The following is a 20,511-nucleotide window of genomic DNA, read 5'->3' on the forward strand; positions in this document are numbered from 1 at the left end:
TCAGGCCATTTGATGCCTTCATTGCTCTATCACTCAACTGCACTGCTCAGTAAATGCTAATTTGCATACAAATATTCTTGGAGGTTACCTGATGAAGAACTGTCTGTGAGTTTATTATTTGCCCCAAAAATTATAGCAACCTGGCTCACTGTGCACAGCATTGCCTATGATGCTTGTTACAAATGTACTCTAACTCAGAGCTGATAAATCAAAGTACTGCATGTTTAATAGGTGCCCCAGGTGAGTCTGATGAAGATGATGGTTCGCCTACTTTTTGAAAAAACACTTGACCTAAAGTTTTGACTTGCACCCTCTTCCCTGGACTTTTCTCATATCCTAACATAACCCATGCTTAGGGCCAAATTGAGAGAAACTTAGTATAGCAAATGGAGAGAAGTACAGACTACATTCTAAAAGTTTAATATAATTAGACAAGCTTTTTCTGTCTAGTATCACATATGCATAAATAAATTAGGCTATGTAATTCAGAAACTATGTCTGTTACTTGTTTTTACATGCTCTTTAAAAATATTTCTATACACAAAATGATTGCCTTTCCTAATCATCAATAACAAGATAAGTACAAATATTAATAGTTTAAATCTACTCCTAAGTGATTTGGAGCTATCTCTTTGAAAACTCAAACCAATCACAGAATCGGTAACTCACCCTTTTAAGTCATTCCCTCTGTCGTCAACAGTCTACAATAGCATCAATATTGTCTAAGAAGGAATTTAATATTTCACTAAGATCTACCCTGTCTCATACCGTTCCTTCTAGAATTGCCTTTACAAGACTTCAATTTCAATGCTCATTAGCACCAGGGCAATAAAAGGGTGTCCCCTAAAGGACAATGTCCTAAATTTCCCTGCTATTAGAGGCTATTTGGGAGGAAAAAAACCAGAAATGATTTCTTAAGTACTCATGTTTTTCTTAATATCAGCTCTTTGAAAAGCCATTAATTCTTTAATAGGAATTTAAAGTATTTGGCTTCCCTTAGGTCTCTGGAAGTCCAAAAGAGGTCAGTGACACTAAAAGAACCTAAAACCTGAGTTTAAGTTACCAAATTTTCATTCTTTTCTCAGATGCTGCCAGTGTATTGCATTCTATCACAAATGTTTCCAGAGACAGAAGCAGGAAAAGAAAACTCCCTTTCTTTTTTTCTAGTTACTCTCATGAAATGATAAGGAAAAAAAGAATCTTTTTTGTTGGGGTTATATCTAAACTTGTCAACTAAAAATGAACTGTAACTTCCTTTCATAGAATTTTAATAAATGGCTAAATCTAAAAAACAAAGTACCACTTAATGAAACATTAAGAGTATCTTCAGATGTATAATGTAATATGCTAAAAACGCCAAATGACAGCTCCATTCATCACTGTTCTTTCTTCATGAACACGTATTAAGGAACAAGATAACAGAAGTATAAATAGTCCTAAGAACTGTGAGTATATTATAATCTTATTATTTATCAAATAAAAGTTTTTCTTTTGTTTTCTTCAAGTCAAAGAAATATGATCTTACCTGTACACTCCCATTACTACGGTACCAGGTCCAATTTAAAGGAAAACAGTCTTGACATTTACACATCAAGACAACTGAATCCCCTACATAAGTGATCAATGGTTTCTTTTTCTCATGAAGTTCAGGGACTAAGAAAAATGGAGAGAAACATATGTTACTGAAAGAGTCTGAATAGGGGGAATGTGTTCAAGTTGAATAGACATATAGTTGTAGTAGGTAGGTGGTGCAATATAATTGTCAGTAATATAGAAACAGAAGGAAGGTCTTCTATTATTGAGCCAATAACAATTACAAGTATTGTAATAGACTGTTTGTTACATGCTTTGGATAAGAAAGAATCTTCATGTTTTCAAGACTGTTCTTTCTTCCCACCTACTAAGTTACGTTAGAGCAAATATTTTTTCAAAGTTTACCCTTAAATGGCACTCTAGTGAAGAGACAAAATTTTCAGGATTTAAAATTTTTATTTGACACAGATTTGTGAAAAGAGTTGGAGAAGATGGGAAGATGAGAAAGGAGCAAAGGAAATTTAAGAGAAAGAGAAAAGAATAGGAAAGAAAATGAGATTAAAAAACACTTTCGGGCTTCCCTGGTGGTGCAGTGTTTGAGAGTCCGCCTGCCGATGCAGGGGACACGGGTTTGTGCCCCGGTCCGGGAAGAGCCTACATGCCGTGGAGTGGCTGGGCCCGTGAGCCATCGCCACTGAGTCTGCGTGTCCAGAGCCTGTGCTCCGCAATGGGAGAGGCCACAACAGTGAGAGGCAGGCCCGCATACCAAACAAACAAACAAACAAAACAAAACCCACTTTCATGTGGTTTTGTAGGAAAAAAACAAAAACTAATATTCATTGTGATAAATTTCTTAAAGTTTGAAGCAGATGCCATTAGTAACAATAAAAATGAGCATTGAATTTAGAAAAATTAAGTTTTAAGGCTATGAATAACTTGGTAAAGAAAATTAAAGCATAAGAACATAAGCAAAGCAATAAAAAGCCAACTAGCAGCTTCCATGGTGAAATCAGTTCCTTCTGATTGACCTCAAAAGATATAAAATGTACACTTTTATGAAAGACAGACTTATCAACAAAGATGACTTTTGTTGATTTTTTTTTTTCTTTTACTAATTTTAGCAGGTTTTGTGTTTTGTTTTTCCTTTTTGTTTTTTTGGTTTGCCAGCAGAGAGACAATGTCTAAATTTTTAATACTGTGTTGACAAATTTTATAGATACTGTTTGCTATTCACTTGTTATCTTATTTTTAGATTTTATTTTGGGGAGGGTCAGGGTGGAAAATGGAAAGATTAATTTTAATTGCTAAAATTAGGTTTACAGATTAAATACATTTTCTAAACTCTCTTGGCTTTCTACTACCAGAATAATATTGGACATTTGCTGGATGTATGAACTGTAAAGATGAGGAAGGGGGAAATAATTGGTAATAAGTGGAAAAGAAATTCTGACTTCTATAACCACTTGTATAGGGGTAAACATAGGGTTGGATTTCTTCACAGGTTCTGTCTTTAGGTGATTAATGTTACAGTGATGAGTGTCGGAAGTCTTCAGTTTTCCTTATGGTTTAACGTGGGCCTAAATACAATTGCACATATCACCCCCTCCTTCATCAGCAGTGCTGACCAGCAGAGTGTTGAATGAGGCACTGCTATTAATAAAGAGATGCAAATAAGGAAGGTATATCACCACTGAAAGTGTAAATCATAAGATGACAGAGCAATCTATAAGTCAACGGTTCTCATACTTTTCATAACCAAGGAAATATGTTTTGATAAAACTGAATGATCTACAATTTTACATTACCCAAAGATGTGAACTGCCAATCAGAATTTATAATCACCCCACTAATAGTTTATGAGCACCTAGTAAGGTACCACTAGGGTACTCCTGAGGTAGGAGAGAAGTGAACACATGTGATTGGCATGACTGAAGTCATCCCAGCCAGAAGAAATTGGTGAGTTGACCTTGCCAGAGGATATTCTGAACACTCCTTTTGAATGGCTACTAGTGTCCCACACTCCTTATTGGTTACCATTAGGCTGAGGGACACTAAGGGAAATGTGGTTAATATGTATCCATTTCAAAGCTCAATGAGCGTTTGAAGTAGTCAGCACAATGAGACAATGATGTGACAAACATATAAGATTTGGGTCCAGGAAATATTAGAATTATAGCTTCAGTGTTACTAGTGTTGAGGACATAGGTTGGTCATACCCTTCTACAATGTTACTGTAAAGAATTAAGTACAGGAACACAATAGATAGAGGGCTTGGTGTAGAGCAAACACCACAAAATTCGAACTTTTGTTGTCATCATGTACTGGTATTGCTTTTCTTAATTGAGTTTTCGTACAATTTGTAATGCCCACAGCCTTCCTACATTAGCCAGCTTAATGGCATGGATTATTGTCACGTGCAAGAATGATTTCTAGGCCAGTTGGCCATGTGGAACAGAGAAGAAATAAGACACAGAATAAAAGGAGAACTGGAAATTCACCTGAATTCATCTCAGAACCATAGGAATGTATAAAAACACCCCCAAATGTGGAAAAGGGTCCAAACTGAGCCATTTACAGAACACCCAGGCCATCTGAGAAAGGCGATTAAAAGAGATTAAAATGATGAAAAATAAAAGATGAATTCACAGGAGACAAGGCCCAGAAGAATGAAGAAACAGTAGCTTTGAGATGCTGGAGGTGGCACCAATCCATCCTTTAATAACATATATTTAAAAACTTTTCAGTGAAGCTGTAAAATTCTGCTGCTTAAAACACTTATGCAAGTCCTTGGCTAAAGCAGATGAATAAGAGTTTGTGGAGAGAAACCAAGATGGCAGAGTAGAAGGACATGCTCTCACTCCCTCTTGCGAGAACACCAGAATCACAACTAGCTGCTGGACAATCATCAACAGGAAGACACTGGAACTCACGAAAAAAATATACCCCACATCCAAAGACAAAGGAGAAGCCACAATGAGACGGTAGGAGGGACTCAAGGTTGCCCACTCTCACCACTCTTATTCAACATAGTTTTGGAAGTTTTAGCCACAGCAATCAGAGAAGAAAAGGAAATAAAGGAAACAGACCATTGTAAAGCAATTATACTCCAATAAAGATGTAAAAAGAAAAATTAAAAAATAAAAATCACAGTAAAATCAAATCCCATAACTGTCGGATGGGTGACTCACAGACTGGCGAACACTTATACCACAGAAGTCCACCCACTGGAGTGAAGGTTCTGAGCCCCACATCAGGCTTCCCAACCTGGGGCTCTGGCAATGGGAGGAGGAATTCCTAAAGAATCAGACTTTGAAGCCTAGTGGGAATTGATTACAGGACTTCGACAGGAGTGGGGGAAACAGAGACTCCACTCTTGGAGGGCACACACAAAGTACTGTGCGCGTCGGGACCCAGGGGAAGGAGCAGTGACCCCAGGGGAGACTGAACCAGACCTACCTGCTAGCGTTGGAGGATCTCCTGCAGAGGTGGGGGTGGGGGGTGGGGGCTGTGGCTCACCATGGGGACAAGGACACTGGCAGCGTGAGCCCTCCCAGAGTCTGTCATTAGCCCCACCATAGAGCCCAGGTAGTCTCCAGTGTTCGGTTGCCTCAGGCCAAACCACCAACAGGGAGGGAACCCAGCCGCCACCCATCAACAGTCAAGTGGATTAAAGTTTTACTGAGCTCTGCCCACCAGAGCAACAGTCAACTCTACCCACCACCAGTCCCTCCCATCAAGCCACTTAGGTAGGCTCATCCACCAGAGGGCAGACAGCAGAAGCAAGAAGAACTACAATCCTGCAGCCTGTGGAACAAAAACCACATTCACAGAAAGACAAGATGAAAAGGCAGAGAGCTATGGACCAGATGAAGGAACAAGATAAAACCCCAGATAAACAACTAAATGAAGTGGAGATGGGCAACCTTTCAGAAAAAGAATTCAGAATAATGAGAGTGAAGATGATCCAGGACCTTGGAAAAAGAATGGAAGCAAAGATCGAGAAGATGCAAGAAATGGTTAACAAAGACCTAGAAGAATTAAAGAACGAACAAACAGAGATGAACAATACAATAACTGAAATGAAAACTACACTAGAAGGAATCAATAGCAGAATAACTGAGGCAGGAGAATAGATAAGTGACCAGGAAGACAGAATGGTGGAATTCACTGCTGCGGGAACTCTGGATAAAGTAGGACACACAAAATCTTGGGGTTGAAAGAATTCAAGTTTAAAGATGGTGAAATTGCTGATTCAGACTAGTGTCTAGGAAGATGAGGTCTAGGAACTACTCAGTGAAAGTGAAAACCCTATGGAGTTGTAAATCTTAGAGATTTATATTTGCATATTTATGGACTAGAAAACATTAGCCTGTGTCATTTTTGGCTCAAGGATGTTTAGGTGTTATCAAATTGGGAAAAAGATTCTTCCATATAGTCAAAGACAGCGAACTAGGTTTTAGCACTGGGGTTTGAAGCTTAAGTTCAAACTGATTCTATTACTGTGCTCTTCCATTTGACTCCTTGGATGCTTCCCAGTGAGGACAGATGGCTGGGCCAAGGCAGGTTTCATAGCACTTGGTACTATCAGAATCTCACCATGTCTTCCAAGAAGTTCTATGTCCTATTACTTATGCTTTACCAACTAAGTTTCTGCATCTTTTTACTAAGAGATTTTAACATTGATGGTTATTATAGAAATTTTCAGCATCTACCTCAGAATATTTGACCTACTACTAAAAAACATTGCAGACCACCACCCATCTTTCTTGGTGAAAGGCAGTCAGTGACATTAGCAGTTGCAAGCTTCCAGTGTGACTTTGGCTTTCTCCCCTGTACTGTCATCAACAGCCAAACACACAAAGTCAGCAGGTTTTTCCACACTGCACTAATCAGTGATGTTGAGGCCCTTTTATAATCTTGTAGTAATAAATCAACCAGTTCCCATAAAGGCAGAAGGAGGGACTTTGCTGATAAATTGTTCTGAGGACTCAGGCTCATGCACTTTAGTTGACTCATGTGATCGATAGCAGAATTTTTTTTTTTTTGGCTCAATTTTAAAGGGAGGATAAAACAGGCTTTTCATCCACACTCAGTTGAACAGATAATCCTCTTCTTAGGAAAAGCCATAAGCAATCCATGTGGAAAAGAGTAAAATAGGATATTTGTAAAAATAAAAACATACACCATTCTAGAAGCCTTACAAGATCTAAGTAAATAATAACTGTAATATGAATTGTTCTGCAGATGCCTTTAAATTGTACTCAACTGAAATGATTCCTCCAAGCAATATTCAACTTCGATAAATTAAAGAGAATTATTATTTTACCAAAGAAAATCTGGAAGGGCCCAACTTACTAATTGTATAAAAATCTTTAAGATATAGTACATACTTAAAAGTTACATTGTTAAGTGGGCATTTAAAACAAATAAACTGAACTAAACTGCTTTAAGAAAACTATAAAAAGAAAAAAAGTAAATATTCAGTGGCTCTTTGCATTCCTCAAGCACTTGATTTCAAACCTAGACCTTGTGTAGGTGCTTCTGACACCAGCCAGCATCAACCTAGTTACTCAAAATAGATACAGATCAAGAGGCCTTCTTTAAGACTACTTGGCATTAAATTTATTAGTATACTGAAAACTAAAATGCTTCTGTTAATCTTCACATTAGAGCCTAGAATGATCACTTACAAGTAATAATTTAATTTATCATAACAGTGCTAATAAGAAAAAATGTAATATATTCGATATTTAAACTTTGAACAGGCATGACTAGTACATATTTCTAGAAAACAGTGGTATTTAGAAGAGGGGAAAAAGCAATTTTTTTTTTTTTTTTTTTTTGCTGTACGCGGGCCTATCACCGCCGTGGCCTCTCCCATCGCGGAGCACAGACTCCGAACGAGCAGGCTCAGCGGCCATGGCTCACGGGCCCAGCCGTTCCGCGGCACGTGGGATCCTCCCAGACTGGGGCACGAACCCGTGTCCCCCGCATCGGCAGGCAGACTCCCAACCACTGCGCCACCAGGGAAGCCCAAAGCAATTTTTAAAGTTGAATCTCCTGGAGGCACTTTGAGCCTCAAGATTTGATGAGTATTTCCTCAAGACCTGTAGGCCTTCTTTACACATTTAAAGGAGACACATAAAATGTGTACTAGGATTGTGTGTTTGTGTGTGTGTATGTGTGTCCATGTGTTTAGTAGCTGTTAGTTCATTAGGATGGAAAGGCGGGGGCAAGAGAAAAAGACTGAGGAAAGAAAAAGAAAAGGGAAGGTAAGAAAAGGAATAAGGGAAGGAAATGTATATGATATATCTATCCTTCACTAGGTTAAATTTGGCAAATGGAGGAAAGAAGGTTAAAAGAGCACGTACATGATCAAAATAATCAAAAGATGATAATAGTTTCTGCCTTTGCAGAGACCAAAGTGCATAAATACAAGGATTTATTATATTTACCCAGTAGGAATATTTATAAAACCACAGGAAGGAAATGAGTCTGAGTGCAGAGGGACTATAGGGAGGGATGAAGGAGGGGACCATCTGAAATCATGGCAGTGATGAGTCAGGCCATTCTGCTACTGATGGGACTTTGGGGATAGAATTCGTATTTTGTCATAGCAGCTAGCTGGATTTCACAATTTTTGGGAAAAAGTAAACAATTTCTCATGTGTGCTGGTAAATTAATGTGAAGCAAAGCCTAAGATAGGTAATATGGCAACAGACTGCATTTCCCAAATACCATCAGGGACAGTGACATTCACTTATCTATCAGAGAATATGGGTTTTTCATGAAGATAATTACCCAACTTGAACAACTAGTCTCTATTATGAGATTGAGACCTTTAAAGTTTTGGTTTAATGATGGTAAGAGTAAAATACTTTGAGTTTATTTTCTCCTGTGGGGGAGAACTGTGGATTACATTCTGGGGTTTGTCCTTACTTGATGAAATCAAAAGCAGGCAACCTTTGTGCGTCTCCAAATTATTTTTAAATTTATGGGTTCCTAAAATCCCAAGTCCTGGAGCCACTGATACAGAACACCAAAGTATATTCTCACAGTCTAGGAATGCAATAAGTCAGACACCTAGAGGAGTATCATAAAAGGTCTGAGTTGGGAGGGCTAAATAAATAAATAAATTCAAGAGACTGCCACAAGAGAGGTACAAATAACCTGGCAGCCTGATCTTTCAAACTAAAACCTGTGTTTTAAACTGGGGGAGGGAGCACTGGGAAGACACTGTGAAGCTCCATTTTCAAGGTCACCACTTATGATTCAATAGAAAGCACATGATGCCTTTTTTTTCAGCTCTATTTTTAGTATTGTAATAATAATTTTTAAAATTGAGGATTTATTTGTTTATTTTCTACCACAACAATTATTTTGTGAACACAACAGGATTTTAGATGATGGCATAAGATCCAAGACCTTTACATAATGGTAAAGATTTATCTCAGCCCAAAAACTAGATATTTTCTTCCCGACAAATTTGAGGATTTAGAATTCTAAGAATATAATGTTAAAGTTATTACTCTACAAATTATTAGTACTGACCTTTGAAATTAAATGTGCCCCTTTGTTCCTTTTTCTCCTCAAAGAAACAAGAATAACTTCCCATTTGTTCGCTATTAACGATGGTGAACCTAAAGATAATTTAAGTTATTAATGCAGGCTTAGTTCTCAAAAAACTCTCCTTAATGAAAATGAAAGACTCAGCCGTTAATCAAAATTTAAAGATGAAAATAATTTGTAAATGTGCAAATTAGAATATTAGCATAACATTCAAGTGACAGCAAAGGAAAGGATGCTCATTCAGGAAAATATTTAATTTCATCTAGCCATACAGGTTAAAATTTTGTTTACTCACATGTATTGGGTATACAGGATGCTTCCTGTTGCATTGATGAGATAGTTATTCTCAAGTAGTTCATCACCTTTTTTCCAAGTCACATTTACTGAATTCAAATCTCCAGATGTCATGAATTGGCATGTGAGTTCTATATTAGAAGGTCTTTCTAAAGTGATATTTTTTTCGACTGGCATATCGGAATGTTCTGTTTACCACAAAAGAAAACAAACAAACAAAAAGATGTTGTAAAAGTTACATTTAGGGGAAATCCAAGATATAAAAAAGTTTAAATAATCAACAATAGGGCTATATCAGCAGTTTCCTAATGTAACAACAGTGCTATATCAACAGTTTCCTAATGTAATATTCCTTTGAAGAATTATTCCTCTGTAACATATATTTAGTTCCCTTTATTATTTTCTTTCATAGGCACAGCTGAAGAAAAGTTTTGTTACAACAGTAATGGAATCACAAAAGCCTAACGCTGTGATCTTAATCTGCTTAAACTCACTAGCTGACAAGGATACAGGGGGAAGAGTACTGCTGAAAGAAGTGCCATGTGCTCTGACAGTGTAGAAACAGTACAACTGTAGAAACAAACAGAAACTAGTAAGGAGAGAAAGGAGTGACTGTTTCAGATCCTTTCAGTAATCATGTTATTGGTAGTTACTACAAGAAAGTTTTGTGTGTAATGTGGGTTTGTGTGATATACTAATTCTATCATTCCCAGTCTTCTTACTCCTTAAGAATTTGTAGGGAGGGGATAAAGATACAGTCGTGAGACAGAAGAATTTAAATAAACATCTTGCAGTTCTGAATTTTCACTGCATTTGAAATATCAGTACAAAGCCATTAGGTGATATATCTATATATAAATATGTAGGTATAGATATTGATATATATATCCAACTTAGAGCCAGCTGTTTAAAATTTTGAACAGTGGTAAATAAAGAAAAAAATATCAAGTAAGCACACTGCTCTTCCTATACTAAATGTACCACTGGTAACCAAATAATAAAGGAAGATAACTTTCTCTTTATAGAATTCCAGCAAATAAATGAAGAAATCATAGAAATACAATACAATGATGCAGGAAACCCTGGTGAATCATGAATCCAGTCATTTTGCATCAACTACTGCAATCATCTCAAAAACAGAATTGGGTGTCTCCTGAGGAGGAACACCCCACTACCTAAGAAGTAATCTTGTCCAAAAAAAAAAAGTAAAGTGGAAGGGGGCAGAGCATGGGCTCTAGGCACTCAGGCAGTAGTTGTGGCACGCGGGCTCAGTAGTTGTGGCTTGCAGGCTGTAGAGCACAGGCTCAGTAGTTGTGGCACACGGGCTTAGTTGCTCCGCGGCATGTGGGATCTTCCCACACCAGGGCTCGAACCTGTGTCCCCTGCATTGGCAGGCGGATTCTTAACCACTGCGCCCCAGGAATGTACACCTATGTAATAAAACAATTTTAAAAAGCAAGGAAGTGACTATACAAAAGTCAGAACAGTGATGGTTACTTTTAATGGGAAGGAAAGGGCTGTGTTTGGGAGAGGGCACTGCATTATATAAACATTTCTCCATCTCACGCTCAATAGTATAGTATCATTAAAAGTAGAATGCAGAGCCAAACTGTAGAAAGAAAAAAAATAGAACTTAAAATAGCATAACATCACTTTTAATTACATTTAAAACTTCACAAAAGTGCTTCCTTAAGCAATGACTACGTGCAAAGTTTTGCCAACAGTGAAGTACAACTAGTGTGACGTGCTTTGTGAGCACATGCTTGAAATAACTGCTCGTGTAATCCTAAAATTGCTGAATTCAATTTTATGCCCAAAAAGTAAAACAAAACAAAACAAAAACCCTAGCTATGGGAAGACCTTAACAAAATTCAATTATACAGGGGAAAAAATTGAGTCAGTAAAACTGAAGGGATTTATACATTTCAGCATATGTACATGCAGAAATTATACTAGGTACTAGTAATAGGAGAAAATGTTTCAAGATCTGCTGTATTTGGTTCTGAGCTTCTGTTTTCTATAAATTTTCCTCACTTCATCTTTAGCTCTATGACAGCCTTAAAACTTAGTCCTGTCTGTCAAAGAAATTTACTTCGTTAGCCAATTTCTTAAGAGTTTTCTACACACAGTCTCTGTCCTCATCCATGTTCTCATTTCAATATAGCATATTCTAGTATCTTACCACATTACAGAAAGTGCTTTCTCTTGGGTTAAAAACGGCCTATTTAACCTGATGACCTCTTTTCAGAGCTCATGTTTTGTTTGATGTCTCTGAAATATCAGATGTTGCCAGAGACTACCTACTCCTAGAAATTCCCTTTACTTCACTCCTATTTCATGATCCTAACATTCTGCTAGCCACACCAATTCTTCCAACTACCCCTAAATGTTGGTCTCCCTTGGGACTTTGCTCTCTGGTCTCCTTACTTTTCTGTTTGACACTCCCATGTTGGATTCAACTATTATTTCTAATATCCTTTATTTGTGAAACTCTTGGCTCCTTTCAAGACTTCCTTCTTGATCCCCAGGCCCACAGCTCCAGTTGCCTACTGAGCATCTAAACCTAGATATCCCAAAGGTTCTTCAAACTCAAAATATCCGAGGGAGATGCATTAGCCTTCTCTTCTCCTGACCCCTAAGATTAAATCACATCCAGTAGAATTCAGTCGATTCTTACCTCTGAAATGTCAATCAGATTTGCTCAGTTGTCTCCAACTCTTCTTACTGTAGGGCTTTGATGGGGTTGAGAACATGCTATCCCTAAAATATGGCACCTTGGTATACTAAATGTCTTAAGCTGAAGGAGTTTGTGAAAATAGCAGAAGCAGAAAGGTCACTCTGACATTCCCCCTGTGCTTCTCCCTTGAAACAGGTCATAAAACCTTCATGGGAGAGGTGCCTTCTCTATAGCTGGGGGAAAGGAGCATCCTTATCTCCACAGACAAAGGGACACATAGAGAATTCTAACAAACAGGATTTGCTAAATTTCCACCAGTTTATTACACTTATCTCATACTCTCTGATCTATCATATTCTCCCACAACTCTCCACTCTTCATCAAGCCTAGCATAAAAATACTCAGATTTAACTGTTTCTTTGGGTCCTCCTCTCCTTATGAAGGATGCTGTGTCACATAAAACTTAAATTAAATTGTATGCTTTAATCCTGTTAAACTATGTTTGTCAGTTTAATTTTCAGATCCAGTTAGGGACCCTAAGAGGGTCAAGGAAAACTTTTTCCTCCCCTACACCTTCATTACCTTTCACCAGGATGAGAAAAATGACTTCCTAACTTCTCTTGGCTACAGTTTCTCCTCCTCTACATGTTTTTTTTAACAACACCAAAGTTGTCCTTCTAAAGTAAAACTCAGATTATTATTCTACTCTGATTAGGTACCTTTAATTTGCCAAAAAAATTATACTTTTTTTTTGTTTTTAATTCGTGGTAGTAACACAAGACCTACCCTCTTATCTGTAGGCACAATGTTGTACAGTAGATCTCTAGAACTTATTCACCTTGCTTAACTAAAACTTAGACATTTGACTAATACCTCCCCATTTCCCACCCCTCCCCAACCCCTGGCAACCACCACTCTATTCTTTGCTTCTGTGAATTTGACTGTTTTAGATACATCATGTCACAATAGCCAAGATGTGGAAACAACCCAAACGTCAATGGATGAATGGACAAAAACAATGTGGTGTATACAAACAATGGAACATCCCTCATCCTTTAAAAAGAAGGAAATTCATTTGGCAATATGCCACAACATGGATGAACCCCAAGGACACCAGGCCCAATGAAATAAGGCATCCAGAGAAGGACAAACACTGCACGATTCCACGCATGTGGAGGGGTCTGCATTTTGGCAGTCTCTGCTCATAGTAGTTACAGCCTTTTTTTGGTACTGCATGCCTCCTTTGAAGACTGAACTGGTTTGGTTTATCTTCCTGCTTTGTGTATGAAAGGAAAGCTTAGCTTATAAATAAAGAAGAGGCCTCAGGAGGTCAAAATGCCTAGGACACGTGGTAGGTGGACCATCACTCAACTCTACAAAAGACTCTTTCACATCTGGCAAAACTCTGCTTTAGGAATAAAATCTTTGTAGACGTCTGTGAGTTTCCTCCCTAGGTCTGAGCTGAGCTGATTCCTGCTGGATGCTGCTCAACCCAAGTCTAACTCGTGCAGGGTTCCCCTGCTCAGAACGAGGAGGCCCAGGCCTCGCTCCAGGGCATGGAGCTGTAAGAGGCTCCGGCAGTCAGAGCACCCAGAAAAGGCTGTTTGACCCTCGCATTATTTCTTTGGCACCTCGTGAGGCTGATGACAAACTTTCCTGGGGAGAACTGGCAGGGAGATGTAGCTGCATTATCACCCCTAGCAGGAAACAGTATAGAGATATTAACATTCCAGAAGGTGATTCCAGGGCACTGTGCTCTTCTTGGTGATGTGGTTCACTGGAGCCTCCTAAGTTAGAATATGAATTATTACCCCATTTCACAAGAGAGCAGCCCAATGTCAGGGGCTCTGTGCCTGAGGTTACTTACAGGGCCAAACAAAGTATATTTATATTGAACATCTCAGTTTCCCCATTTATAAAATGGGACAATACATATTTCATAAGATAGTAGAAAGGATTAAATGAACTATCATAAGAAAAGTATTAGTAATATAGTAATTGCTGAATAATTACACACTTCCTCCCTATCACCATTTCTCATTTGGGTAGTATAACAAAAGTTATCATGTATGTTGCTAAAAGTTATACATTGATTATATCATTTAATCTTCACCGAAGTTCTACGGGGTAAGTACCATTATTCTCATCACTATTTCATAGATGAGAAAATTGAGGCAAAGAGAGGTCGACTATCTTGCCCAAAACCATGCATCAAGATAATAACAGAAGAGAATCTCAAATTTAGGTGTGACTGAGTCCAGATTCTCACAACCAACTCTCAAAGATATGAAATGCTCATGACAGTGAAATTAACTTCTTCATCACTTTCAAACTACTGAACCAAGGTTTCAAATGAAAGAAAACATTAAAAGAAGATGAAACAAATTTATAATTTAGCAATGTGATGATAGATGATGTCATCAACTTTTTTTAATTAAAAAAAAGTTTTCTCTTCCAGTTTGAGATATAATTGGCATACAGCACTATATAAGTTTAAGGTGCACAGAATAATGTTGTGATTTACCTACCTTATGAAATGATTACCACAGTAAGTTTAGGGACCATCCATCACTTCATAGAGATACAAAATAAATGAAAAAGAAAACATATTTTTTCCTTGATCAACATATTTTAAACATTCATACTTTCAACTAAATGCTTCTATTAAAACCGCAATGTAACCTTTCTTCTTGCCAAGCCATCCTCCAAGCCCTAATTGTTATCTCACTGTTTTTTATACTTCGCTGATGCTTCTGCAGCCTGATTTCCTTCCTGTCAGGAAATCACAAGCATCAAAAATACGTAGAAAGTTTTATCCCTAATACTAAAATATTTTTTGGTTAGCCAGAAAACTAATGTGTCCATTTAACTCAATGGACAATGTTTCAACTTCCCCAAAACTCCACAACTGCAATGCATTTCTGCTGTTTTAGAATGTTATAAAAACATCCATGACATCGACATTTCCAAGACCATACCCATTTGCTCGGTTTCTGAACTACACTTTTAAAAAGAATGTTCTTTAAATCATACAGTAATTTACCTCTGTCTAAATACTCTCTTAAAAATTTAAGGGTAAGCTGGGACAAAGAGAGTGGCATGGACATACATACACTACCAAATGTAAAATAGATAGCTAGTGGGAAGCAGCCGCATAGCACAGGGAGATCAGCTCGGTGCTTTGTGACCACCTAGAGGGGTGGGATAGGGAGGGTGCGAGGGAGGGAGATGCAAGAGGGAAGAGATACGGGGATATATGTATATGTATAACTGATTCACTTTGTTGTAAAGCAGAAACTAACACATAATTGTAAAGCAGTTATACTCGAATAAAGATGTTAAAAAAAAAAGTATATGGACCTTTCTTAACATCAAAAACACAAACCAGGGGCTTCCCTGGTGGTGCAGTGGTTGAGAATCTGCCTGCTAATGCAGGGGACACGGGTTGGAGCCCTGGTCTGGGAGGATCCCACATGCCACGGAGCAACTAGGCCCATGAGCCACAACTACTGAGCCTGCGCATCTGGAGCCTGTGCTCCGCAACAAGAGAGGCCGCGACAGTGAGAGCCCAGCGCACCGTGATGAAGAGTGGCCCCCGCTTGCCACAACTAGAGAAAGCCCTCGCACAGAAATGAAGACCCAACACAGCAAAAATTAATTAATTAATTAATAAACTCCTACCCCCAACATCTTCTTAAAAAAACACAAGCAACCTGATTAAAAAATGGGCAGAGGACCTGAACAGACATTCTTCCAGAGAGACATACAGATGGCCAACAAGCATGTGAAAAGATGCTCAACATCACTAATCATCAGAGAAATGCAAATCAAAAGCACAATGAGATAGCACCTCACACCTGTCAGAATGGCTATTGCCAAAAAGACAACAAATAGCAAGTACCGGTGAGGATGTGGAGAAAAGGGAACCCTTGTGCACTATTGGTGGGAATGTGAATTGGTGCAGCCCTTACAGAAAACACTATGGAAGTTTCTCAAAAAATTAGAATTACCATACGATCCAGCAATTCCACTCCTGGGTATCTATCCGAAGAAAACAAAAACACTAATTCAAAAAGATATACGTACCCCTATGTCCACTGCAGCATTATTTACAATTGCCAAGATATAGAAGTAACCTAAGTGCCCATTAATAGATAAATGGATAAAGAAGATGTGGTGTACGTACACACACACACACACACACACACACACACACACAATGGAATATTACTCAGCCATAAAAAAAGAATGAAATCTTGCCATTTGCAACAACATGAATGACCTAGAGGGTATCATGCAAACTGAAATAAGTCAGACAGAGAAAGATAATTACTGTATGATTTCACCTATATGTGGAATCTAAAAAACAAACGAACAAACATAACCAAACAGAAACAGAGTCACAGATACAGAGAACAAACAGGTGGCTGCCAGAGGGGAGGTGCGTATAGGGTTGAGAGAAATAGGTGAGGGAGATCAGGAGGTATAAACTTCTAGTTACAAAATGAGTAAGTCACAAATGTGAAATGTACAGTGTTGGGAATATAGCCAATAATAATGTAACATATTTGGTGACAGATGGTATAGACTTAGCTATACTTATAGTGGTGATCATTTTGAAATATATAGCAATATCTAATCACTAAAATGTTCTCCAGGAACTAACATAGTGTTGTGGAATCAATTATACTTCAAAAAGAAACTCATAGAAAAAGAGATCAGATCTGTGGTTACCAGAGGCAGGGGTGAGGGGAAGGGAAACTGGATGGTGGCCAAAAGGTACAAACTTCCAGTTACAAGATAAATAAGTACTAGGGATGTAATGTACAATATGAGAAATATGATTAACACCTGCTGTATGTCATGTTAATACTGTACTGAACGCTGGAAATATGCTAAGACAGTAGATTTCAAGTGCATTCTACACATACAAAAAATGGTAACTGTGAGATGGTATGTTAATTAGTTTGCTTGACTGTAGTAATATATATATCCATATAGTCATGTTGTACATCTTAATTATATAGTGTCTATTAAAAATTATATATATATGGAAAATTTTAACTATAATAGATAACCTAAGTCAAATGAGATCTAAATCATCACAGGTGATAATAGAGTATCATAAAAATACTAATTCTCCCCCAAATTAATCTATAGATTCAGTGAAAAATCAGTCAAAATCCAAAAAGTATTTTTTATGGAACTTGATTACAAACAAAAAACCCACATGAAAGAGTAAAAGTCCAGGAAATAGGAAAAGTTATCTTTTAAAAAAAGAACAGGGGCTTCCCTGGTGGCGCAGTGGTTGAGAGTCCGCCTGCCGATGCAGGGGACACGGGTTCGTGCCCCGGCCCAGGAAGATCCCACATGCCGCGGAGCGGCTGGGCCTGTGAGCCATGGCCGCTGAGCCTGCGCATCCGGAGCCTGTGCTCCGCAAAGGGAGAGGCCACAACAGAGAGAGGCCCGCGTACCGCCAAAAAAAAAAGAACAGAAGTATAAAGTATAACGTTTCAAAAATTAATATTTGTTAGTGCTGCTAGATAACACCTAGAAAATTAATGGAATAAATAAGCAAAATTTTTCAGAAGCAAGTTGGAAACTATTAGTGGATCAGGAAATCAATTTGGTAGTTACCACCAGATTTGTTTTTTAATGGGTTGTAAGGAAAGAGAAATTATCAAGTGTAACACATCTATTAGGTGTGGGTGTTGCTTGACGTGTGGGTGCATGCATGGTAGTGCATCAGTTTACAAGGTAAGTTGTTCCTTAGTGTAGCACTATAAAAAGTCTGAAAAACATTGAAACAGTAGAGACACAGAATAGCATGTGGGAATTTGGAATACGATTAGTGTGCTATTTCATAGCAGTAGGAAAAAGAACTGTTCAGTAAAGGGTGTGGGGACATTAGCTATCTATATAAAATAGTAATAAAGTTAGTGCTCTATATCGCACACAATACGTAAAACCATATTTTAAATGGTTTAAAAACTGAAGGTTAAAAACTCCTATTAAGAACTCCTATGAAAATATTAGGAGAAATGTGTAAATGAAATTTCTACACAATAAAAAACACCATGTAAAATTTTAAAGACAAGAAAGAACATTTGCAACTTTTATAAAAAGTACAGATTAGTACTCAAAATGTATAGCTGTCTCATTTACATAACTTGAAGAATTTATAAGCCCAATAGGAAAATGAATAAAGGGTATTAACAGATAAACATACACAGATATAAGTATGCCTAACTCCAGGATGCAAATTAAAACAATAATAGTACAGTTTTTCACACTCAGAAAAGCGAAGAGTTTAATACTATCAAGGTTGGTCAGGATCTAGAGAAAATTCTACTCAAATATGCAGATAGGGGGAAGGGGTAAATTGTCAGGCTACTTTGGAGGGCAGTTTGCAAGTATGTATTAAAATTAAAATGTGCATAGTTTCTAACTCAGCAATTCTACTTGTGGCAATTATTCTAGAGGAACACACACAACCATGCCCAGAAAGAGATATGTAGAAGTGTTCATTGCTCATGGTTTACAATAGAAAAAAATTTAAACAAACTCAGATCTAGTGGGTAGAGGCCAAGGATGCTGCTAAACATCCTACAGTGCCCTGAACATGCTCCCCCCAACTCCAGCAACAAAGAGTTATCCAACCCAAAGTGTCAATATTTATGCTAATGAGAAACCCTAGTGTAAAACAAACGTTGCTAACAGCCACTACCAATTGTGTTACTGTGGGCGATCCCTCTTCTACCTTCTCTTTCACTCTCTGTGTATATTAGGATTCACATTGTTTTTCTTCTGTACATCTACAGTCTACATAAGATTTGATAACTGGTGGTCTGCTTCTGAGAAACATCCTAAACATGTGCACCTCATTGGAGTCATTCTGGGATCTTCCCTGCAACAAAGTGTCTGAGCAGCCAAATGTAAGGGACTCTCGCTTCTTTTCTTTTTTCAATCTGATTGACCAGGCACTTGAACCAGGAATCTGAATGGTCCTAATACAACTTCTTGTCTAGCTGGTCTAAGCAACATAGCTGCCTTTCCTGACCTTGACTAATCTTCCCAAATTTTACTCCATGCCTTAATATACGTATCTGTAGCTCCAATGCCTGCTTTGTCTACCTCCCTGTCTCACGAGGTCCTTGCCAGGCCAGCTGCTCACATCTCAAAATGATAAATAAAATGTGCCCGTGGGGAGAGCCTATGCCAACATTACCAGGGTAGTCAAGAAAGCTCCCAGCTGATGCTTTGGTTTTAACCTCTTGGGTTAAACTATAACACACTAATGGAGGCACCAAACACTATAATATGCACAGAGAAAGAAAAAAATAAAACAATAAAGAAATACTCTAATTGCCATAATACAATGACTTCTGAATATTGACATTGGGAAACCTAGCACAGTCATGTTAAAATAGTCCATTATTAAAAGATCAATTTTTGAAACACTGTGACATCAGACAACTGGAAAAAAAAAAACACTTCATGCTTAGTGAAGTCAATTATACTTTTACAAAGATATCCATCATCTCAGCAAATGCAATTTCCAAGACAAACCTATTTAGCAAAGGGCAATCAAAATACCTTTGTTTTCATTGTTTTTGAAACTTCTTTCCAAAGTCTCATAGCGAATCTAAGTTTCCTTAAAATAGGTATAATTGTATTAATAACACTGCTGAAAGAAATGAGTAACTGGGCATTAAGAAAGGCTGCAAAGTATGATGGTTAATAGCGTGGCTAATAGCGTGGCGCCTGGTGTCAGACAGTCTGGGTTCAAAATCAAACACCCAACTTACCACCTGTGACCATGGTCAGTTCACTTGATCTCTTTGTGCCTCTTTTTCCTCATCTGCAAATTGCAAATAGTAATAGTACCCATTGCTTAGGGTTCTTATGAGGTTTAAACTAAGTTATATGTAGAAATACATACATGGTACATAGTCGATACCATATGTCTGTTAAGTAAATGATTAGCAGTATTTTTAAAACATAAAACAAGTAAACAATTAGGCTTTCATGAACCAAAGGTCATGTTTTTCACTCTCCAAGGCACAGGACCTGTTTCTCAGTCTCAAGCATCTTTGAGGAAATGTGCTATGAACTGGGCCAAATGTTGTCATGCTGGTCCAGAATCTGCAACTAATGTACTACATTTGCATCTCTGTAAAAAAAAACTTTTATCCCAACAGAGAGATCAACTTCTAAAATGGCCAGAGGGGAAGAGAAAATAAGTAACAACACAGAAATGTTAAGCGCAATTCAAGTAAACAATGATATGACAAAATATGAAAACATTCTATTTATGAAGTAGATTAAAAATCCTGATGGTAACAATAAGAAGAAAGCCTATGGTTCCTAATAAGCATAAGTATGTCTTCAGATTTAAATTCTATATTTCAATAAAGGCAGTTCCTAAGACCAAACTT

At 37.8% G+C, this 20,511-nt stretch overlaps 1 protein-coding gene across 1 annotated transcript in view; it reads right to left on the bottom strand.

Annotated features, from left to right (window-relative positions):
- The window catches only part of EMB (embigin), a 37,304-nt gene that overhangs the window by 5,531 nt on the left and 11,262 nt on the right, over positions 1-20,511 (bottom strand). The window contains exons 3-5 of the mRNA XM_024740321.1: positions 9,398-9,584; positions 9,085-9,173; positions 1,526-1,653 (exon numbers count right to left, since the gene is read on the bottom strand). Coding sequence (XP_024596089.1) covers positions 1,526-1,653; positions 9,085-9,173; positions 9,398-9,584 — 404 coding nt within the window. The remainder of the gene's footprint in view (positions 1-1,525; positions 1,654-9,084; positions 9,174-9,397; positions 9,585-20,511) is intronic.

Source organism: Neophocaena asiaeorientalis, unplaced genomic scaffold (assembly GCF_003031525.2).
Source record: "Neophocaena asiaeorientalis asiaeorientalis breed wild unplaced genomic scaffold, Neophocaena_asiaeorientalis_V1.1 scaffold57, whole genome shotgun sequence".
Taxonomy (NCBI): Eukaryota; Metazoa; Chordata; class Mammalia; order Artiodactyla; family Phocoenidae; genus Neophocaena; species Neophocaena asiaeorientalis.